Source organism: Panthera tigris, chromosome B3 (assembly GCF_018350195.1).
Source record: "Panthera tigris isolate Pti1 chromosome B3, P.tigris_Pti1_mat1.1, whole genome shotgun sequence".
NCBI lineage: Eukaryota > Metazoa > Chordata > Mammalia > Carnivora > Felidae > Panthera > Panthera tigris.
This window is the reverse complement of record NC_056665.1, coordinates 38,854,042-38,877,901: the sequence shown is the minus strand read 5'-3', so window position 1 is coordinate 38,877,901 and position 23,860 is coordinate 38,854,042. Positions and strand designations below refer to the sequence as shown.

General features: G+C 44.7%; 1 protein-coding gene across 5 annotated transcripts in view; it reads left to right on the top strand.

Annotated features, from left to right (window-relative positions):
* Positions 1–23,538, top strand: part of DIS3L (DIS3 like exosome 3'-5' exoribonuclease) — a 34,178-nt gene extending 10,640 nt beyond the window's left edge. For 3 of the 5 annotated variants that reach the window (XM_042988592.1, XM_007084526.3, XM_042988594.1), the window contains exons 3-17: positions 2,433–2,561; positions 4,352–4,487; positions 7,817–7,993; positions 8,994–9,072; positions 10,215–10,394; positions 12,669–12,838; positions 14,187–14,348; positions 16,038–16,285; positions 16,847–16,939; positions 19,315–19,848; positions 21,356–21,510; positions 21,610–21,788; positions 22,166–22,311; positions 22,687–22,861; positions 22,950–23,538. In XM_042988592.1, coding sequence (XP_042844526.1) covers positions 2,433–2,561; positions 4,352–4,487; positions 7,817–7,993; positions 8,994–9,072; positions 10,215–10,394; positions 12,669–12,838; positions 14,187–14,348; positions 16,038–16,285; positions 16,847–16,939; positions 19,315–19,848; positions 21,356–21,510; positions 21,610–21,788; positions 22,166–22,311; positions 22,687–22,861; positions 22,950–23,258 — 2,872 coding nt within the window. In that variant the 3' untranslated portion in view covers positions 23,259–23,538. Of the gene's footprint in view, positions 1–2,432; positions 2,562–4,351; positions 4,488–7,816; positions 7,994–8,993; positions 9,073–10,214; positions 10,395–12,668; positions 12,839–14,186; positions 14,349–16,037; positions 16,286–16,846; positions 16,940–19,314; positions 19,849–21,355; positions 21,511–21,609; positions 21,789–22,165; positions 22,312–22,686; positions 22,862–22,949 lie in introns of those variants that run through there. The other 2 variants (XM_042988593.1, XM_042988595.1) reach the window with 2 other exon arrangements.
* The last annotated feature ends 322 nt before the right edge of the window (positions 23,539–23,860 follow it).

The window sequence follows — 23,860 nt, the reverse complement described above, 5'->3', positions numbered from 1 at the left end:
AGTTGCTGGGTCATAGGGTAGTTCTTGGTTTAATTTTCTCGAGGAATGGTAATTTTGCCATGGCCACCGCAAGCAAAGGACAGAAAGGAGACGCTTAGATGGTGTCCCCTGAGGGCGCTCAGTGGCGCAAAAGGGAAGGAATGCAGCCGATATTTGCTAAATGAAGGACCTTCAATATAGAAGGTAATTGGTAAATGAAAAAGTGCACTAAGTCCAGGTGCTTTATTAGGGGTAGATAAAGGGCGCCAATACTGTGGGCGATCAGATCAGGAAAAATGGGCAATATTTTTTCAGTGTCGTCTCTGAAATAATAAATTACAGTTGTTTATGAAGTCTCCTCTAAAATCCTTAATTGCGTAAGAAATAAGCGCTCCTTTAGAAGAATTCGTGCATTACAGAAATGGGTCCAGCAGAAAGTAAAAAGTTTTCACCTTCCTACTGTGCAGGGACGGGCACTGGGAACAGGGTGGTGTAGACTCCTCTGTGCATATCCTAAGAGGTTTTAAAAATGACTTCAAATATATCTTTGTGAAGGTGGGAAGACTACCAGGTAGTGACATTCCAGGCATTTCTGAGATGGGGTGGGGGGCAGCTTTTCTTTGCACAAGTGGGATCCTGTCAAGGACAGCTGCCATTCACAGCAACGACACCGAATCCTTTTGTTGATTATGAAATTGTGTAAGTGCTATTACTTGATGATTCTTTTTAAAATAGCTCAAAATTAGAATTACTAAGAAAATAAAATCACTGTGTCTTGTTTTCTAATTAAGTGTTAAGACGATACAGATAATGGTGATTAGCATTTACTTAAAGAAGAGAAGTTGGAGAGTTCTGCCTTTGCTTAAATATAAAGACTCATTTAAAAAAAATTTTAATGTTCATTATTTATTTTTGAGAGAAGGAGAGAGACAGAGTGTGAGTGGGGGGGAGGGGCAGAGAGAGAGGGAGACACAGAATCCGAAGCAGGCTCCAGGCTCTGAGCTGTCAGCACAGAACCTGACATCGGGCCCGAACCCACGAACCACGAAATCATGACCTGAGCCGAAGTCGGATGCTTAACCGACTGAGCCACCCAGGCGCCCAAAGACTCATTTTTTTTAAAAAAACATGGCAGCGGGCTGCGGGTAGGAATGGGAAAGCATAAATTTTATTATGTTAAAACACATCTTGGGGCGCCTGGGTGGCTCAGTCGGTTAAGCGTCCGACTTCGTCTTCAGGTTATGATCTCGTACCTCGTGAATATGAGCCCCATGTTGGGCCCCATGCTGACAGCTCAGAACCTGGAGCCTGCTATGGATTCTGTGTCTCCCTCTCTGTCTGCACCTCCCCCACTTGCACTCTGTCCCTCCCGAAAATAAACAAACATTTAACAAAGAACACATGTTAAATGCCAATCATCTCCCTTGGGTGATTTATATGTTAATTTAACATCTAGTTTAATATCAGTCCTTTTTTTTTTTTTTAATTTTTTTTCCAACGTTTTTTTTATTTATTTTTGGGACAGAGAGAGACAGAGCATGAATGGGGGAGGGGCAGAGAGAGAGGGAGACACAGAATCGGAAACAGGCTCCAGGCTCCGAGCCATCAGCCCAGAGCCTGACGCGGGGCTCGAACTCACGGACCGCGAGATCGTGACCTGGCTGAAGTCGGACGCTTAACCGACTGCGCCACCCAGGTGCCCCAATATCAGTCCATTTTTAAGTAAACAATTGGCTTCCTTTAAGATAACTGTGAACATTTTCTGTATTTCATATCACCTCGACTATTGAAAAGCACCTTCTGAAAAAGAAGAGAAAAACATCATCTTAGATCCTGACCCATATGAGGTGCAGATTTGACGAGAGACTTTGGCTAGCACTATCGGAAGGATCTCCGTTTGGAAGAAACCTGAAAACTTTGTTAGTTGTCTGACAGATGGCAGCTAGCCGTCATTCGTGTAAATGAGGTGGCTGCGTAAATAAAATTCACAGATAAATCCCCAGACTTCTTCCTGTTACCTGAACTTTTCTGGGGCTGCCAGCACAAAGTAAAATGTACCAGTGCCTACTGCCGTTTCTAGAACAAAGCGAGGTACCAGAGTAAAGTGCCAAACTCTGCTTTGCCTGCTCTCCTCCGCGAGCCTCTGAAGAGGGGGCCGTGCGGGGCAGGGTCTTGTAATCACTGAATAAATGGCCACACGTCTAGAAGGGGAAAGGGCAGAGTGATTGATCCACAGGCTAATTAATGTGATCGAGCACATTCCGGCAGGCAAAATTGAGAAACAACAGCCCCATAGTACTACCCACGCTGAGGCCAATAGAAATAAACGTCTCTTGGGTTTGAAATAATCAATCTTTTGTCCTGAAATGCCTCATCTTCTTTGATCCTTAGCAAGAGCTGGCAGTCGATGAGTACCTGCTGTGTCAGATTTCTCTTTCTCTTCTGTGTCCCAGACAGTATAACAAATTGCGAAACCTCCTGAGGGATGCCCGTCATGATTGCATTCTCTTTGCTAACGAATTCCAACAGTTCTGCTACCTCCCTCGGGAGAGAGGAGAATCCATGGAAAAGTGGCAGACCAGGTATGGCACCCCCCAATGGCTGTGAATGGTCAGGACTGTCTTTAATTTCTTTATCTGGGAGTCGACCTAAATAGCGTGCTAGAATAAACCAGTAGTTATTCTGGAACTGTGATTAATACTGAAATGTTTAACGTGCCACTGTTGTAGATATGTCGTTCGAATACATACATATTTTAGAAATTGTCATTAGGGAGCTGTAGATACTCAGAGTGTGTTTGCCCCAGATCTCAGCAGCTGGTAGGAACCTTCCAGGGATCCAGAAGTCATAACTTGAATGTGGGGGTGTGGAGGGGGGAGGGATCTACTTTTAAGCTAAGATTATCCAATTTTCCTGGTAGAAGTTGCTCTCCTATCCCAACCGGTCTTATTAAACTGGAACTGGTAGGTTAACTCTGGTCAGGCTGTTGTAGCCGTTTAGATCCACCTAAAAGCAGAGCCTGAAGCAAGGGGTTGGGTGTGGGTGGTTGATGCGGGAGGCACTTCCCTGAAACAGCAGTGAGGAAGTGCGGGGAGTGAGACAGAAAGGAAGGAGGGAGAGCAGTTAAGGATGCGTTACTGCTGTGGGAAACTGAGGCTCAGTCCTACTGGGAGCCTCTGAGAAGCCGCGTAGTATTTGCCTCAGAAGTCATCTGGAAGAGCGGAGGCCAGGGTGTTGTATAAAGGAGACTTCCGCCTTTAGCTGAGGGTCATTCTGCAGGGGTGTTAACTCCACCCAGTGGGCCTGGGGGGTGGGGGGGGGTGGAACTGCCACCCACCTGCAGCTGAGTCAGAGGTGGGCCTTTTGCACAGGTGCTGGGCACCCACAGCCCCTGCTCTGCTCTTCTGCAGAGGGCCGAGGCCCTTGTCCATACAAAACATTTCAATCCATACAAAACGTTTCAATACAAAACATTTCAATCGTCTTTTTCCTTGTAATTCTTTATCTGTGTAGCCACTAAATATTTAAATTCTCTAAAGTAAAACAAACACTGATACATACTGAGTCCTTAATTATAGTCCTAAGTTCCCACAGGGCTCAGTACCAGAAAGGAAAGCCAGTCTTTCTCTAGACCAGGTCACATGTGAGCAGTTAGAAGGATCTTACTAACCACACAGGCTTGCACATAGGAGAGACTCAGTATATGTCCGCTGAATTTTTTTTTTTTAATCTAAAACTAAAGGAACCTTAGGTAGCATTGTGATTTCCAGAAAGGGAAACAGATGCCTACGAAACCAACTGTCCCAAGTTTACACACTTCATTGGAAACACAGTCCAGCCCTGAACACACGTCTCCAGCCCCAGGCTGTGTTTTCCAATTCCGATTCTTTTCAGGAAGATTTCCAGACATGTTGTGTTGACTCCATCGCAGACCTTATTGGATTGTGACCTTGAGCTGGACGCAGCCTAGTTTTTCTCTTAGCCAGACTTGTCTCTCCAGCTTTGAAACCTCACGTAGCCTCGCTTGTCAGCCGTGCGGTGCTATGGTAATGGCTTTCCAGCCAAAAGGTGTTAAAAGACGGCAGAGCCTTGTGGTTTCTAGGCCATATCAAGAAATGAAAGAGGTTGCCGTGGTGGTTGGATGTCTTAGGGAAGAAGAGGCTTGTCGGGTGCTCTCTGATTCGTGTTTTATCCCCCAGACTGCCCAACCCAGGGCATATTTATGACCAGTGTTCGGGAAATAACTTGTTGAATGAATGGGTGGTCGTCTTCATAAACCGAAGGATAGCAGATCAAAAGGCCGGTGTGAAGCTTTGGACCGTAGCTTGTGTTTGTCTGCCTTGGGAGGGCTCATGTGCCCTTGCTTTTCTAGGAGCATATACAATGCAGCCGTTTGGTATTATCACCACTGCCAGGATAGGATGCCAATCGTTATGGTGACAGAAGACGAAGAGGCTATTCAGCAGTATGGAAGCGAAACCGAAGGAGTGTTTGTGATTTCTTTCAAGGTACCTGCATCTGGTGTGTCCGTAAGTGTGTCTGTGTGTGTTCATTTCTTCAGTGGCGCCCACAATGCTCTCGATCCAGAAGAGGGATGCTCCAGCTCCAGCTCTCCAGAAGAGAGAGCCTTCAATGCTCTCGAGGCAGAAGAGGGAAAACAAAGAGTGAAGGAAGACTCCAGCCAACGAATTCCATGTCTGTGTCTCACCCCAACCATGGAATCTTGGCTTTAGCAAATTTGGGCAACCCCCCTGTGACTGTAAGACCCGTAGCATCTGAGAGTTCAGCCCAGGAAGCCCCTGTTGACAGTAAACCCATTGCACAGTTACAGCAATAACAATAGTGGTGATGATGATGACAAGAATAGGTTGGATGTTATAAAATTGCCAATACTATTATTTTTTTTTAAATGTTTATTTATTTCTGAGAGAGAGAGTGAGACAAAGCGTGAGTGGGGGAGGGCCAGAGAGAGGGAGACACAGAATCGGAAGCAGGCTCCAGGCTTCGAGCTGTCAGCACAGAGCCTGACGCGGGGCTCGAACTCACGGACCGCGAGATCATGACCTGAGCCGAAGTCGGACGCCCAACCGACTGAGCCACCCAGGAGCCCCATATTATTTTTGACCTCCAAAATGGCACTTTTATATGGTCCCACCTAATAGTAATAGCCATCATTTATCTATGTCAGGCAGTATTCTAAGTGGATTGTTTCATTGAATTCTTACCCCATGAGGTAGGTGCCATTGTCCATGTTTTGCGGGTGAGGAAACTAAAGCCCAGAGAGACTAAGTAACTCACCCAAGGTCACACAGGTAGAAAGTGGAGGAACCGCCGGCACTCTGACTCCAAAGCTCTTAACCACCGTGCTCGGCTGCCCCCCACATTGTTTTTCTGCGTGCACACACGACACGGTTTTAATCTTTTTTCGTTTTTAAGTTTACTTATTTATTTTGAGAGAGAGAGTACAAGTCGGGGAGGGCCAGAGAGAGACAGCAAGAGAGAGAATCCCGAGCAGGCTCCATGCTGTCAGCACAGAGCCCGTTACAGGGCTCGAACCCACGAACCGCGAGATCGTGACCTGAGCCAAAACCGAGAGTCAGACACTTAACCGACTGAGCCACCCAGACACCCCTACGCACACCACGCAGTTTTAAGGGCCAGTCTTGTTTTGGCACTGTTCCTCACTCTTCCCCACTTGTGAATGTACACGGGGGTTAGCAGGGATACAGGAAGGGGCGAGATGCGGTATCATTTATGTGAAGGCCGTCCCATCGGCTGAGTGTACAGATCACAGGTGGGAGCAGCGTTACTGGTGGCAGTTTTGGGGGGCTGTGTTGGCAACCCGGTTCTCCTATTTCTGGGGTACCCCTTGGGGAAAGTGGGATGGCTGTTGATCTCTCAACAGATTACTGGGCTCTTCTGTCTGCCCAGCTGGCCAATCAAGTGCCAGTGGTTCATGCCGGGTTTTGATTCAGAACCTCAAATGAGGCCCTCCGTTGCCCCTGTCAGTTGACGGAAAGTCAAGTTGGACTTCGAATCGTAGATTCTATAAGAGTTCCCAGGTGCACGTATTGCTAAAGATTTGCCAATAGAATTTTCTTGGCCCTGCTCTAAAAAAGTGTGCCGGCGTGCCAGAGAGTTCCGGGGGCGCTGGATATTAATGGCGGTGTCACTTGTTTTTTCTGTTGCAATACATCATGTCTTGTTCTCGCAGAGGACAGTTGCCTAAAATTACATTTTTCTGCTTTTTGTTCAAATTACTTTTCTTCACAGTCCGGTACTGTGGTACCGTTCATTGTGTATAGTGTCTCCTAAGCAAACTGTGTGACCGAGGGCTTCATAGAGGCGAATGATAGATAGCGGGAAAAAAAAGAGATACTGCGGAGTTCAGATGAGAAGGCCAGAAGTTTCTGTGGGGACATGAAGTTAGCTGGGAAGAGCGAAGACAGTAAATCCTCATGAAGGGGCGGTTCATAGTGGCAGGAACTGGGTGGTGAGAAGCGATAAGTGACCATAGAATTGGGGTACTGACGTTAGCACAGACAGAACTTCTCGAAGGACTGGGGAAAGAAAGGAGGTGATTCAAACAGGACCCTGAGGTCCATGGGAGAAATATTAGCCTTGACAATAAATATAATGTATTTTCTTTTTTTTTTTTTTTGATTTTTAAATGTTTATTTTTGAGAGAGACAGAGACAGAGCACGAGTGGGGGAGGGGCAGAGAGCGAGAAAGAGAGAGAGGGAGACAGACAGACTCTGAAGCAGGCTCCAGGCTCTGAGCCGTCAGCCCAGAGCCCAGTGTGGGGCTTGAACTCAGGAACCGTGAGGTATGACCTGAGGCAAAGTCAGACACTCACCCGACTGAGCCACCCAGGCGCCCCTGCATTTTCTTTTTTATGCGAGAAAAGCGAATGTGCTAGACTCTACCTTAGACTTAAAGTTGAGTTAAAAACATGTAGATTTGGTTTTATTTAGTGAGAGCCAACCATTAGAGGGAGTGTGCTGAAGACGTAGCACAGCCAGCATCAACACACCGTCCTCTTGCGGGTGGTGTCCTCTCTGATAGACTTACACCAAGAGGTGTGGTAACACTCAGTCTACATGGGGGGGAGGGACCCTGACCACTTGTGTCAAAGTGAAGTCTCGTACCGAGTCATCACACTAATAGCGATGTCTCTGTGAAGCGTTACAGCATCTCTGGATGGTCACCAAGGAAGACTCCATCGTCTGGGAGCTCATGACGGGGAAGCCCCAGAAGAATAGAAACGTCTCGGCTTTGCCCCCTCTGCTCACTTGGTGTAGCCAGTGGGTTGGGGGAAAAGGGGACGTTTCCGTATGCGCTTTACGCCTTGCCATTTTTACCTGCTTATTTAAGTTTCTTATAAGTTTCAAATGTTTCAGAATGGGAAAAAGAAAAAAGAAGACAAGAATGCACACATGAGAGTTTTTTTCTCTGCATTTACTGCAGGCCATTGTCTGTGGCAATGAGATACGCGTAAAGATAGGCAGAAGGCCGCGCGCGCGCGTGTGTGTGTTTGCGTGTGTGTGTGTGTGTGTGTGTGTGTACACGCGCACAGAGAGAGGAGGAGATTCGAAAGTGCAAAGCAAGCATTCCGTGGTAGGAAGGGCCTCCCTAGGGTTCGTTTGGCGAGGCTTCAGGGATTAGTGAGATGGTAGAAAACTAGCCCGTAAGGTGAGACTCGGGAAGGTAATGTTCATTCACCACCTCTTCAAAACCACACGCCAGCGGTTCCCGCCCGGGACTGCTTGTAATACTGCCGGAAGGGAGAACCGTTACCTTCTGACCACATTTCTCTTTTGCCTTTATTGAACGCAGAATTACCTGGACAATTTCTGGCCTGATTTAAAGGCCGCCCGCGAGCTTTGTGACTCCATCCTTCAGTCTCGACGGGAAAGAGAGAATGAGAGTCAGGAGAGCCACGGGAAGGAGTACGCAGAACATCTTCCCCTGGAAGTGTTGGAAGCCGGCATTAAATCCGGACGCTACATCCAGGTGAGGGTGGTCATGCGACGTCGGCGTCAGGACGGGCCAGTCTGTTTTCTTCTCACCTTTACTGGCCTGCCACAGGCCTTTAATTTCAAAGGCTATAAATAAAATGGGCATGAGTAAGCCAGGACTGTCATTGTTGAAGATGGTTTCGGAGTCGTTCTTCCTGGGGACACCTTGCTGTCTGGTTTGGTGCTACTCTGTAATCTTCTTAATTGGGTTACGTATTGAGCATCACACAAGTAGCCTTATAAGTGCCTCCAGTCTCTGGGAAAGAGCATATATTTTGCAATCAAGGTCTGGAAATTGGGAAAAATGGTGAAATTGGTGAAATTTGGCTTCTTCGCCCCTTTGCAGTATTCCTGCCTCTTTCAAGGGCCCTTTTGTGGTCCCCCAGGACCCAGACCCCAGAAGCTGTTAAGCTGTCTTGAGAAGGAATCAGATAAAATTATTATTCAGATTTCAACAGTTTTACGTGTGTGTGTGTGTATGTGGTGTTATGACATTGGTAAGTTTGTGTATCTGCCACCACTATCAAGATACAAAATTGTTCCGTCATGAATTTTACATTTTTAACAAGCAGCTCAGGTTTTATGCAGGCCGAAGTTTGAGAATGCCATGCTGAAGTCCCGCCCTAAAGTTGTGGGTTTCTTTTTTTTTTCCTTTTGAGAGAGTGTGTGTGCTTGAGCAGGGAAGGGGTTGGGGGGGGGCTGTGGAGAGAGAGAAAGGAGAGAGAGAGAGAGAGAGAGAGAGAGAGAGAGAGAGAGAGAGAGAGAGAGAATCCCAAGCAGGCTCCGCACTGTCAGCATGGAGCCCAGTGTGCGGGCTTGAACTCACAAAACGTGAGACCATGACCTGAGCCAAAGCCAAGAGTCGGACACTTAACTAACCGACTGAACCACCCCATATTTTGGGGATATTTTCATATACTTTTTGAAAACTGTACCTTAGGGGGTAAAGCGAGCAGAAAAGAAATTTTTCAGTTGATTTTTTATTGTGATTTTAGGGAATCCTGAATGTCAACAAACACAGGGCCCAGATAGAAGCTTTCGTTCGACTTCAAGGAGCCAGCTGCAAAGATTCAGGTTCGGTACACGCCTTACATAAACTTCCCCACTCTGCCTCTATTCTGATATTGCGCAACGAAGAAAGCGAGGTTGAAACTGTCGTACCCTACCTGCCATGTTAGATATTCCTGCTCGGGGTGTGTTTTACCTGTCCTCTCGTGTTTTATCTATAGTTTGTGATTTTATTGTAGTCGGTTTTAAAAAATGAGAATAGCTGAGTTTTACTGAGTGCTCAGTCTACATCAGGTACTGTTCTAAGCACTTACCGGAGACACCTGTTACTGGCGAGGATCCCCAAAGCTGCAAGTGAGGAAACTGTAATACAGAGAAGCAAAGTAACTTGCCCAAGATCACACACCCGGGAAGTGATGGGGCTGAATCTGCTGCTGAGGCAGTTTGACTGGGATGTTAAGACACTGTCCTGTGCTGCCTTATTGGAATCGTTTTATTTTGTTTTTAAAATTATTTATTTATCTTGAGAGAAACAGAATGAGCGGGGGAGGGGCAGAGAGAGAGGGAGAGGGAATCTCAAGCAGGCTCTGCACGGTCAGCGCAGAGCCCGACGTGGGGCTTGAACTCACGAACTGTGACATCATGGCCTGAGCTGAAGTTAAGAGTCGGATGCTCAACCGACTGAGCCACCCAGGCGCCCCTGGAGTAATTTTTTAAAAGTGACGAAAATGAAGAAGGCGTGTAAATAAGTTGTATCGTAACAGAGTATAGTTCCTAGGTCTTCAGGGACAGGGTAGAAAGCACCCCGGTAGTCAAGGGAGCGGGGCTGGGTTGAAGGAGAATGAGAAGCGGTGCCTTTCTCTGGCTTAGGCTCGAGAGGTTGACAGTAGCCGTGGCTCCTCGGCCGCCTGACCCCTCCCTGGCTGCGTGGCCCCTGTGGCTCTGGACAGAGTTCCAGGCCAGGCTTACGTAGTCTCATGCAGGGCACCGTCACCCACCTGAAAAGATGGTCAGACCTTAGAAAAGCATGTGACATAAAATGGCACAGTGGCAGTGTTTCTTCATTCCTAACTTGTGGAACAAGGTTTGACTGCACCTTTGAGAGGAGAAAGCTTGGATTTGCAGGAACGCTTCCTTGTTTGGAAGGCGTCACGGGTGTGGCCTCCCCTGTGGCTTCATGGGGTTTCTGTGTCCCCGCCCAATCACAGGTTTGGCCAGTGACATCCTAATCCACGGCATGAAGGCTCGAAACCGCTCAATTCATGGAGACGTGGTAGTCGTAGAACTGCTCCCTAAAAATGAATGGAAAGGAAGAACCACGGCCCTGTGTGAGAATGACAGTGATGACAAGGCCTCGGGAGACCCCCCGAGTGAGCCCATGCCCACAGGTGAGCCCACTGGCTGGTCTCCCAGTTATCCATTCTTTCTGCGGAACATTTATCGTTCCAGAGATAGTGCAGTTACTATGGTACAATATAGTTCCCCCCCCCCCCCCAGTACCAGTTTCCCCTCTCTGCAGATTTATTTTATTCTCTTCAGCATCCAAATATGCTGTACTGTCTCTTAGAACAGAACAAAACCAAAAATCCTCTCAAGTCCGGATCCCCTCCAGCTACCGCCCTTTCCTCTGCTTCAGTTTATGGCAAGACTCAGTGAAACCCTTAGTCCTGCGTTCTCTCTGCTTCCTCTTCACCTGTTCTCTCCCGAAGCTGCTACGTTCAGGGGCCCCCACCCCCCAAAAAACCTTGACCTCTGGTCAAGGACACCAGTGACCTCATTGCCAACAGCCCTCGGCACCCGTAACCGTCAGCAGCATTTGGCCAACAGATCACTGCCTCATCCTTGGCTTCTAGGTTCTTCTCCTCTCCTGCTGGCCACTCCCCCTTGGTCCTTTTGCTGGAGCTTTTCTGTCTTACGACCTCTGGGCTCCTCGCTGAATCTCCATCCGCCCCCTCTCCCTGGGGATCTCCTTCGCTCCTCTGGCTTTATTTTTCCAGCCCAGAGACCAGACCCCCTTCTCAGCCTCCAGTGTTGTCTGTTCGGCATCTTCCCCTGGTGTCTGATGGGCATCTCACATGTAACGCGCCTAGTAACAGACTCCTGATTTCTGCCCCCAAACCTGCTCCTCCCCGAGTGTTCCAGTCTCCGCAAATGGACGTTTCATTTTACACTTGGTCAACCCAGAGGTCCTGGGATTACCCTCGAGTTTTTCTTTCACACGTCAGCAAGTCCTGGCAGCTCTACTCCCAGACTCCACCTCTTCTCCCCTAACTGGGCTGCCGGAACCGCTTGACGCGATTTTCCCGGCCGCCTCCTCACTGGTCTCCCTGCCCCCACCCTGGCGCTCAAATGGCCTTTTCTCCATACGGGAGCCAGCCACAGGGATCCTTTTACATAAATAATTATTTATTTATTTATTTATTTTTAACGTTTAATTTTGAGAGAGCGAGTGAGAGAGAGTGCGAGAGGGGAAGGGGCAGAGAGAGAGGGAGACACAGAATCCGAAGCAGGCTCCAGGCTCTGAGCTGTCAGCACAGAGCCCGACGCGGGGTTTGAACCCATGAACCATGAGATCATGAGCTGAAGTCGGATGCTTAAACAACTGAGCCACCCAGGCACCCCCACAAAGATCCTTTTAAAAGTCTTTGGGGCCTGTGTGTCTCTGCTCAAAGCTCTCCAGTGGCCGTTTCCTGTTTCACTCAAAATGAAATCCAAAGGCCATACCGTGGCCTACAGGGTCCTGCCAAGCTTGGGCTGCCTTGTGTCACTGTCCCCGTCATCACTCTGTTCCAGCCACATTGACCAGCTTCGTACCACTGGAAATGAGCTTTCCCCAAACCTCCTCAGGCCAACCTCCCTCACTTCAAGTCTCTGCCCAGATGTCACTTTATTTAAAATAGCGGCCACTGCTGACCCTGTATTACTGTTGGTCACCTTACCCTACTTGATATCTTTCTGAGCAAACATCATTCCCTTCCCTGTATTTACTTCTTCTTGTCTGTTTCCCACCCCCACAGACACCCAGACTAGAGTGTCCACTGCAGAAAATCAAGGACTTTGTCTGTTCTCATGCTGCTACATTCCCTGCACCTAGAACAGGGCCTCATACCTGGTAGGGGCTCAATAAATATTTGTGGAAAGATAGCACTTTTGACTATTAAAATTTGTTTTTTTCTTGACCGTAGTCCATGATGATTGAAAGTGCTGTACATCAATCAGGCTTATGATTAGAATACTTCTCTGTATATAAGGTTGGCCCAAATGATGTTGGCTGGTGGGAAAATGCAAGAAAGGGAAAACGCACAGGAGAGGGCGTGAGTTGAAAAAAGTGAAAATTACTGGCTTTTCCCAACATACCTAAACCTGAGGTTGATAAGGGAAGGGCAAAGGAGAAAGTGGGACCAATGGATTCTAAATGTCACATTGGACCCCACAGTAGGGAGGGCATCCTCACAATGTTATAAAAAAAAAAGTGATCTTTCAAAAAAATTAGCAGGCATCTTTAAGGCGAACGTTTAAGCATTTCTCGACTTGTGTGGGTGTGTGCTTGATACGAACGGGTCGTTGTGTTTTCTGTTTTCTTCCTCACTGCCGAGCTAGTCAGCGCCTAGATAGGTGACATCTCACCAGTTAAGGCCTTCTTTTGTTTTGTTTTCCCAAAGGCAGAGTGGTGGGCATCCTTCAGAAGAACTGGCGGGATTACGTGGTGACATTTCCATCAAAAGAAGAGGTCCAATCTCAGGGCAAAAATGCTCAGAAAATCCTAGTTACGCCTTGGGATTACAGAATCCCCAAGATCCGAATTAGCACTCAGCAAGCAGAAACCCTCCAGGTAGCTGACATTGTACTTCTCCTGTTCCCCAGCTTTTGTGTTTGCCAGCTTTTGAGCTAGCCCAGGAAACCCTGTTAATTCCTTTGCATAAGAAGGGATAAATTATGGGTGGCGTCTGGCATTTCGAGATCCTGGTGTTTTTTTTTTTTAATTCTAAATATATAGAACCATCTATTAAATAGTCCTTGGTTAATAAATGAAGGCCAGAGAGAAACTGCCCTAGAAAGAGCTGTGTAGGACAGCTACAGAGTGCATACATTATCCAGCTGTCCAACACAGAAACTTTCAATAGATGCGCTTTGCCAACACTAACAAGCTTTCTTCCAGCAAGGGATATAGAAATACGATCACTCTGCCCTGGAGGGATGATATAGTGATACTTCACCGAATCGATTATCCATAAAGGAATATAGCACTGGGGAGAAGACATACACGAGACAGTTAGAAATTAACCTGTACTGTGGCGAAGCGTGTAGGCATCGTCCAATTTGATATCTGCAATTTGATATGTGCAGTTTGTAAAATGAGACACCGAAGCAGGACGTCCCCAGCCAGTAACTGGGTCGTCGTGTACCTTTTGCATCTCTTGAAGCCTTCCGCGGGCTCTCTGAGGCCAAGCGTAACCACTGCTTTCCAGACCCGTGGGTTTGCTGAAATTTGAGAGCTTGTGGGGTTCAGCTCATGCTGACACCTCCTTCCCCACCAACAGATGTCTTTAAAAATTAGAGAGTAACTTCAAAGAAAGTAGGATGTATCTCCCATGCTCCCAAAATTGAGATTTTGTTTTGAAATTGAATTTGCACTATGCACACTGAGGTTTTCCTCTGTGTTGTGAATGTTGACTAGAACGTGTTACAGTTGGCTTTCTTTCTTTTTTTTTTTTTTAAGTTTATTTATTATATTTTGAGAGAGCCTGCATGAGAGCAGGGGAGGGGCAGAGAGAGAGAATCCCAAGCAGGCTCCTCACTGCCAGTGCAGAGCCCAACGTGGGGCTCGATCCGACGAACTGTGAGATCATGACCTAAGCCAAAACCAAGAGTCAGACTGGTGTCTGAGCCACCCAGGCACCCCACAATTGGCTTTCTTTAACAGAATAAAATTTCCAGCCTACTTATTTGATGGAGAGAGGTATTGCCTCCCTCCAAAGCATCGGGCCAGGCATTTACATAACCATCTGGCAATTTAGTAAAACAGCAAGAACGAAAACAAAACACAAAACCCACTGTTACATCGGCCACTCTTTTTGGAGCTGGGTGCTGTTTATCTCTTGTTTGTTTGGTGCTTCTCATTGACCCACTTAATTCCCGGTGCTGGGCTAGTGGATTTTTTTTCTCTCTCTTTCGTGCAGGACTTCAGGGTAGTTGTGCGCATCGACTCCTGGGAGTCAACATCCGTGTATCCAAATGGACATTTTGTGCGTGTGTTAGGAAGAATCGGGGATCTGGAAGGGGAAATTGCAACCATCTTGGTGGAAAACAGTATTTCGGTGGTCCCTTTCTCCGAAGCTCAGGTCAGGTTTCCCCGAGTCCTTTGGTCTGGTGAAAGACATTCCGTACAGTTTCTTTTTGCATTTGTTCGTTGTTTGGTCATTAAGAAGAAAAATCGCTGTACTGGGTAACCACTCACTAAAGCCACAGATAATAATCTCACTCTTCTGTATTCTGTGTTTGGACCAGACTGAAGTCAGTTTCAGGCGCATAGTTCATTTCCTAGGGCCTCACAGCTCTCAAAGTTTTACATTTTCCAACTGTGCTTAAAAATGGTCTGTCGGTATCATATTGTCAGTACATATCTATCCCCAGCAGTCACGAGGGTCCCCAGTTACAGATCCTACTGGGCTCCACTCCCTGTCCTAATCATTCAACCAGAGCCCTGCACAGAGCTGCGGGAGGCGGCTTCTTGAGTTCTATACATTTCTGACCCGTGGGTCAAAAAAGCATGCTCCTGAAACCGTTTCTGTAACCTTGGCAGAAAACACAAATTCAATAAACATTAAACATTAGCTATTTCCATCACTTTATGATCTCATAAAATCCTCATAAATCTTGTTTATTATTTTTGCATAACTATATTCATAGTGCGTCCATGCTATTTTCTGTTCTGTGTCTTCCGCTTAAAATTATTTCTGTGTATTGCCATAGCTACTTCTTAGTAAAGGTTACGGCACTTGATTGTGTATTGATGTACTCTGGTTTGTTTAAGTCTTCCTCAATTGCTGGGCCTTGGGCTGTTTAATTTTTCAGTAGTATAAAAAAAAAAATCTACTTCAAACAATTTTACAAACATTGCTCTTTTTTTTTTCTTTTTCATCATTTTTCTTGAGACCTAATCCTTAAAGTAAGATTATCAAGTCAAAGGGCATTAAAAATTTAAGTGACTTTTCTTATGTATCAGTAGATCGTTCTCGAGAAAAATTGGACCAGTTTGCATTGCCATCAAGAGTGGATGGGTGTTCTTATTTTCATTACAGTTTTTGACAGAACAGTAGCTATAATAGTAAAATATCTTGGAATATTTTACATTATTAAATTTTTATGTTTAACATTAGTTTCTTGAAATTATTTGTTGACTTGCTTTGACAGCTCTTAGTGAAAATGTTAGAATAAAATAAAGCATGGGTTAGACTTCATGGGACTAGAATTTTCTCTTCTCATTTAGCCTACTTAACTGCAAATTGATGGCCTGAACAAGTAATAATGGAGAGACAATGCCCTAGATTGGTCCTGCTTAAATTATCTTTAAGGAATAGGCTTTTAGTATTTGGGACACGTTGATTCTTTTTTTTCAGGGCTTGGATTGAATTAAAAGCTCAACTGCATTTAAACAAATGAATCATTTGAAAATGGGTAGAGGTTGTGCTCTTGATAAGCCTCTGTTTATCCTCGATCTGACCTCCATAACTAAAGAAGCTGCCGGAAACAGGCACATTTCCTGACAGACTGTAAGGGTCCGCAGGGGCAGGAGACTGTGTCTTTCTTCTTGGCTCCTGCCCTTTCCAGAGCCTCGCACAGTTCCTGACACACATGAGGCACCTGATAAATAATTCTTGATCCAAAGAAGCGAATGCAGGTTAATTGCAAAAGGTAATGGGGAATGAATGGGACTTCTAGGAGGTGGCAGTGAGACTCTTCGAGAGCCCAGAATCTCCTAGGAAACTCGGGGTGTGTGAACTGCCGAATATCTGACTCTTGTTGGACAGATGTGTGAGATGCCAGTAAACACACCAGGAAATCCCTGGAAGGTGAGTCCTGAAGAGGAACGAGAACGTCAAGACTTGAGGGAAACCCATCTTGTATTCAGCATCGACCCGAAAGGCTGTGAAGATGTGGATGACGCACTCTCCGTCAGAACCTTAGATAGCGGCCACTTGGAACTTGGGGTCCACATTGCAGATGTGACACACTTTGTGGCACCAAATTCGTATATTGACATCGAAGCCAGAACAAGGTAATGCTGTTTGAAATGAACACTATGATTATGTGTGTGTGGCTGTAACACATTCGTACCTCTCCACTCCCAGATTTTCAAAACGAACATTGCACAATTCTGTGCAATTCTGCAGATCCCTCCTAGGGGGAGAAAAATTGAGGTCCACTCCCCTTTCCCTTTAGAGAAATAGTACCTTGATCCATTTACCTTTCCTTTTTTTCAACAGAACCTTTCACACACTTTCCTCCTAAATTGCAATGAGCTAAATGTTTCAGGTAGGAATACCCTTTCATACGAATACTGGATCATTACACTCCAATTCTTCCTAGATAAGGAAGATTCATGCCACTTTTTCCTTTTCCTATCAGCGGAAGAACATTCAGCCCGAGGCAGTACCCCTTAGAAAAGTGGGGGCATGGGAATAGCTTTATTACCCAGTCGGCTGCACTTTATGAAAAAGCAACAGCCTTGGGGGATTTGCACTGAGGATTTGGCCATTTCCCTCCCCGCGGCCCCTGCAGTCAGCACTTCTGCCTCTCGCTGCTGAAGGTCACGCACCCGCATGTGTGTCGTTCACAGGGCCACCACTTATTATTTAGCAGACCGGCGCTATGACATGCTGCCCTCCACGCTCAGCGCCGATTTGTGCTCTCTTCTGGGAGGCGTTGATAGGTGAGTTTGTTCATAGTTTGTTGTGGTTTTTTAATCTCCAGAGTTTGTCCTGGCTCTTCTGTGATGCCTGGTGCTCTTGCTTCTGGCCTTTCTCTTCTTTCTACTGTGCTCCACCCCCTGCTCCCCACCCCTGTTGTCCCCCTGTACCCTCCCGCACCCCCTTAGTTTTAGGCAGATTTATTCTCTAGCCTTCCCTTCCCTTCCTCTCATCTTTTCCGTTTATCTAGCTGTGAGGCGGCTTCTACCTCTGTTGTTGGCTTTTTCAACTCAGCTAAAGTCTGGGAAGAAACGCATTCGACTGGGGCACCTGGGTGGCTCAGTCGGTTAAGAGTCCAACTTCCGCTCAGGTCATGATCTCGCAGTTTGTGAGTTTGAGCCCCGTGTCGGGCTCTGTGCTGACAGCTCAGAGCCTGGAGCCTGCTTTGGAATCTGTGACTCCCTCTCTCTGTCCCCTCCCCGCTCATGCTCTGTCTCTCAAAAAATAAATGTTAAAAAAGAAACGCATACGACTTTGCGCATACCTATTCCCTGGTTGAGGCTATTTTGCATGACGATCATGAACTGTAGGGAGTTGTTTATCTGTTATAGTTAATGTTTATAGTTAATATAATGTCTTTGAATATGTAATAAAACCAAAATCCGTAGGTTCCAAAAGATATTTAATGAAGGCTCCCTTCTACCATTTTCCCCCAGCTGCCAATTTCTTCTGTGGTTTTCTAGATATAATGCACATACATGCAAATGTGGACGTGTGGTCTCTCTTCTATGCACAAAGGGTGACATTGTGTGTGTATGTGTGATATATATACACTGTTCAGCACCTTGCTTTTTCTTCTCTTAAAAATGTATCTTGGAGATCATTCCATATTAATAACAGTTGCTTATCTATGGACATTTGGATTGTTTTCAGTCTTGCTATTACAAACTGTACTGAATTACATGAAACATAAGTCATTTCACATTTTTAAAATTACAGTATCTGGAAGATAAATTTCTACAAGTGGAATTTCTGTGTCAAAGGGTATATGCATGTGTGTTTAGAGAGATGTAATCAAATTGCCCTCCATAAAGGTTAAACCAATTATATTCCCACCGCGACCGTGTGAGAATGCTTGTTTCCCTAAAGCCTTGCCAACACAATAGGTTGTACTTTTTAAATCTTTGCCAATCTTAATAGATGAAAATGGTATCTTAGGGGCGCATGGTGGCTCAGTTGGTTAAGCATCTGACTTCAGGTCATGACCTCATGGTTTGTGAGTTCGAGCCCCGCATTGGACTCTCTGGGCCCACTTTGGATCCTCTGTCCCTTTCTCTCTGCCCCTCCACTGCTGCTTCTTTCTCTCAAAATAGGTAAATAAACTTTTAAGAAAAAGAAAGAAAATGATAGGTGGTTTTAATTTGCATTTTTCCTATTATGAGTACAGTTAAACATATTTGTGTATGTTTAACAGTCATTTATGTATTTTTTTCTGTGAACTATTTAATGTTCCTTTCCCATTTTTTTGAGTTCTTTATCTATTAGTAATTGATTTATAAGAATTCTTCACAGGGGCCCCCGGGTGGCTCAGTCGGTTAAGTGTCCGACTTCAGCTCAGGTCATGATCTCACAGTTCGTGAGTTCAAGCCCCACGTCGGGCTCTCTGCTGACAGCTCAGAACCTGCTTCAGATTCTGCGTCTCCCTCTCTCTCTGCCCCTACCCCCGTCACACTCTGTCTCTCTCTCTCAAAAATAAACATCAAAAAAAATTAAAAAATTCTTTATATATTAGGAAATTTAGCCTTTTGTTTTTTATATGTTGCATGAGTTTTTTTTTTAAGTTTATTTTGAGAGAGACAGCAGGAGTGGGGGAGGGGCAAAGAGAGAAAGACCAAGAATCCCAAGCAGGCTCCACACTGTCAGCACAGACCCCCAAGTGGGGCTTGAACTCAAGAAACCATGAGATTACGACCTAAGTGGAAACCAAGAGTCGGACACTTAACTGATTGAGCCACCCAGGTGCCCCTATTGCATAGGTTTTTAAGTAGAGTGATTTGGTGGCAAAGCGGTTCTTTACTAAACCTGTCCAGGTACATTTAGAGTCTAGTTCTACTTACCCCAAAAATGGAAGAATTGAGGGTACCTGGGTGGCTCCGTCGGTTAACCCTCTGACTTCCACTCAGATCATGATCTCACAGTTCATGGGTTCGAGCCCCGCGTCTGGCTCTGTGCTGACAGGTCGGAGCCTGGAGCCTGCTTCGGATTACGCGTCTCCCTCTCTCTGCCCCTCCCCCACCCACGCTCTGTCTCTCAAAAAAATAAACATTAAACACATTTTTTTATTAAAAAAAAAAAACGGAAGAATTGAATAATGATGTCAGCATTACTGGTTTTGTAGGTATGCTGTAAGTGTCATGTGGGAATTGGATAAAACCTCCTATGAAATTAAGAAAGTGTGGTATGGCAGAACCATTATCCGATCAGCATACAAACTGTTCTATGAAGCAGCCCAGGAACTGCTGGACGGAAACTTCAACATTGTCGATGATATTCCAGAATTCAGAGACCTGGATGAGAAGACCAGACAAGCCAGGCTAGAGGAGCTAGCGTGGGCCATTGGAAAGTTGACCGACATTGCACGCCACGTCCGAGCTAAACGAGACGGTTGTGGCGCCCTGGAACTGGAAGGGGTAGAGGTTCGTGTTCAGCTGGATGAGAAAAAGAACATTCATGACCTCATCCCCAAGCAGCCCCTGGAGGTCCATGAGACGGTGGCTGAATGCATGATCCTGGCCAACCACTGGGTAGCCAAGAAGATCTGGGAGAGCTTCCCGCATCAGGCCTTGTTACGCCAACACCCTCCTCCACACCAGGAGTTTTTTTCTGAACTGCGAGAATGTGCTAAAGCAAAAGGCTTCTTCATAGATACACGGTAATTCCTCTTTTGAGGGGGCAGAGGGAAGGGAGTACCGTGCACCGGTTTTACTGTCGTTCTTAAAATGCGACAGCCAGCTCTTTGCCCCAAGATAGAAAACTTGTTAGCTTTTTTTCATTTACTATACAACGTAGGTATAGAGATTAAAATTAAAACAAGTTTATTTAGGCATAATGTTGATCCACTACAATTCATGATGCAGAAGTAAGGAGCCTGGTTTAATTTCACCTGCCCCTTAGGCAAATACTAAGAAGTAATCCCATGTATTTCAGTACTTTAAAAATGCACCAGATCTTTGAGGCAATATCCTAAAACACCACACCAATGGTAAATTTATATCATCACTTCATAGAATGAGACATTTTTACCGCCCCCCTCCAGGATAAGATTTTCCCTTTTGAAAATGATGTATCGGGGCGCCTGCCGGGCCCAGTCAGTAGAGCATGCAACTGTCGATCTCAAGGTCACGAGTTTAAGCCCGATGCTGGGTTTACTTCAAAACAAAAATAGCTAACGGCTACATTAAAAAAAAAAAAGATGTAAGATGTATAGAGGATTTTTTTTTCAATATTTTGTTTCAAGTAATAGATTAGTGCTAATTAAAATAGCATTTATTTATCAAAATGATTTTTTTTTTTTTTTGCACCCATGTCTGTGACAGTATCTTCTGTTGGTTTGTTTGGTGGATGGGTGAGCTGTGTGTGGGGGCCAGGCATACTTGGTGTAAGTGCTTTCGGACGTCTTGTGTCATTTGTAGTTTACTGATGGGGAATTACAGCTGCTGAGGGTAAGTGACTTACCTGTAGATCACCAGTTACTTAAGGAAGAATCTGGCTTTAAATCCACATCTGTCATACTTGAAGGCTCTCACTAGCCTGTACTCTCTTGATGCTCCTGCTTCTCATTTTCCGCCTTTCTTCCCTCCGTTTCTTGGTGGGCTACACTACAGAAGTGAAATTATGTGCTACATTGTGCATTTCATTTTTTAATATAATTCTCTATTTCCTGGGCTTTAAAAATTATTTGGGTAAATAGAGTACTTCCTGTCTCTTTTTCTCTTTGTAAAAAAAGGAAAATAATTTAGGTTTCTTTTACTTGTACACCTCAGGTTTAGTTTAGTTTAGTTTTCTAACTCCCTCTGGCTCCATAATTCTTGATTTTCAAAAAGCCCACCCTTTGATCTGTAAGGGATGTTTAAGGTTAAGGGTCTTAGGAATTCATTTCAAGAAGTATTTGATCACCTCCAATGTGCTGGGCATTAACTTAACCACATAGGTATCAGTACATTACTCTTAAAAAGTGTATTTAAATTGATATACTTGCTGTGTTTAAACCTTAAAAGCAAACTAGATTTCTATAATTTCTATAATTGAAACTAGAGTTGCTTCTAAAACGTATCCAAAATAAACTTAGTTTCTTCTGAGTGACAAGGATGTCCCACAGAGTATTGACTTGGTAAATTATCGCTTCAGACTAAATAAAAGTTTTCCCGTTTTTTTGTCAGGTCCAATAAAACACTGGCTGATTCTCTGGATAACGCGAATGACCCCAACGATCCCATTGTAAACAGGTTGCTGCGATCGATGGCCACGCAGGCGATGTCTAATGCACTGTATTTCTCCACTGGGTCGTGTGCAGAGGAAGAGTTCCATCATTATGGTGAATGATAGCATTTTCTTTTGTGTGGCCATAACCTTGAGCGAGTCATTTAAAAGTATGTCTTTTTGTTGATTTCCATCTTTTGGTTTCCTTTTGAAGGCCTTGCATTGGATAAATATACTCACTTTACTTCTCCAATAAGAAGATACTCAGATATCGTAGTACACCGATTGTTAATGGCGGCCATCTCAAAAGATAAGACAATGGAAATGAAGGACAATTTGTTCAGCAACAAAGATCTTGAGGAATTATGCAGACATATCAACAACAGAAACCGAGTAAGAGAGGATTTTAAGTTCTCTTATCCATCATCTCTTTCACTAAGGGAATATCAGCTTTATTTTGTAGTGGAATGAAGTACCATATATTCTAGCAAGTTAAATGCTAGCATTATTCTAACCAATGAAATAACATGAAAAATCGTAAAGTTTCTTACATAGCTCTCAATACATTTATAAACGAACGCCCTGAAGTAACGATGTGTGTTTAGGAGATTTAATGATAGGTTAGATATTTTCCCCAAATATCTGAAAAATATTTGTATTAATAATTTTCTAGAATATAGCCTTTTTAGAGACATCTTTGCTGTGGGAGTATAAATTCCATGTTTCACCCGGGAATGTCAACATGCTTTGGGTTGTGCTTCTTCTTCCAGGCAGCACAGCATTCTCAGAAACAGTCCACTGAGCTCTTCCAGTGCATGTATTTTAAAGACAAAGATCCAGAAAATGAGGAGCGTTGCATATCTGATGGGGTCATATATTCAATTAGAACAAATGGCGTGCTTCTATTTATACCAAGGTATGTTACATCTAACACAATAGTTGTTAAGAAATCATGTAGGACGCAAACAGTCCATCAGTTATGATTAAAATAGCTATATGAACTATTTATAGGTACATGATATAATAGATGTACATGCTATAGAATAATGCACTACATAAGTATAAAGATTAGAATCTAGTACATCTGTTATTAGTGGGCTATCAGATAGGATTTTACTTTCTTATTGAGCAAAATACTGCTCCACCTGCTCAGCGAAATATTTGGGGGTAAATGAGAGAAAAAGTTGTTTTTAATCTACAAGAGAAACTAACATTCTAGATTAAGTATATAAGACTTGTATACTAAGAATACATTATCTCTGGATTTTTACTCTGGCCATGATTCATTCAGGTTTGGGATTAAAGGGGCTGCTTATCTAAAAAATAAAGATGGTTTGGTGATCTCCTGCGGCCCAGATGGCCGTTCTGAATGGAAACCAGGATCCCTGCAGCGATTTCAAAACAAAATCACCTCTACCACAACAGGAGGGGAATCTGTTACGTTCCATTTGTTTGACCACGTAACAGTAAGTCCGTATCTACATTAAGCCTCGCTTTGAATGTAAAGTATAAAGAATGTGATCTGGTAATAAGCATCTTTCTCCTCTGTGATAGGTGAGAATATCTGTACAGGCCTCCCGCTGCCATTCTGATACAATCAGGCTCGAAATAATAAGCAACAAACCGTACATGTCACCAGATACAGAACTATTTCATCAGAGCTCCCTCTTGCTAAAGAGTGATTTAGTGAAAGAAGTAACCAGATCTGTGGAGGAAGCTCAGCTTGCCCAAGAAGTCAAAGTAAACATCATCCAGGAAGATTATCAAAAATACTGCCAAACAAAGGGAAGAAGCCTGTACATGCTTCTAGAAGAGATAAGGGACCTAGCTCTTCTGGATGTTTCGAACAGTTATGGAATGTGAGATATTCTTCTTACTTCATTAAAAGAGCTGTTTTGTGAATGTTTTACCTTCTTTTTAACATTAACATCCAATGTTCTGTGTCACCTAATGGACTAGTCGACTGGAAATGGGTAGATCACAAACGCACAAAACGTTTTCTCATCCTTATTAATTACAGCTTTGTTAAAGTGCAATTAGGTCACTGTGGAAACGGATTTTTCAGAAATGAACACATCGTGAATGGTGGCTCTGTAAGTCCGATTGCCAGTCTCTTTTTAATAAACCCAGCATTGATTTTTGATTAGCTTGTCTCAAATCCATTCTTTCAAAATAAGTTAATTTTCCTAGTAACTGCCACACTGGGCCATTTGGGTCATAGACCCCTCTGACACCTGTCAGGTTAACTTTCCGGTTGCCTTCAGATAAGACCTAGTTTAAATTAATGTTAAAAAAAAAAAACAAAAAAAAAACATTTAAAAATATAAATACATAAAGGCGCCTGGGTGGCTCAGTCGGTTAAGCGTCTGACTTGTTTGGGTCATGATCTCAGTTCAGGAGCCGCGTACCGGGCTCTGTGCTGACAGCTCAGAGCCTGGAGCCTGCTTTGAATTCTATGTCTCCCT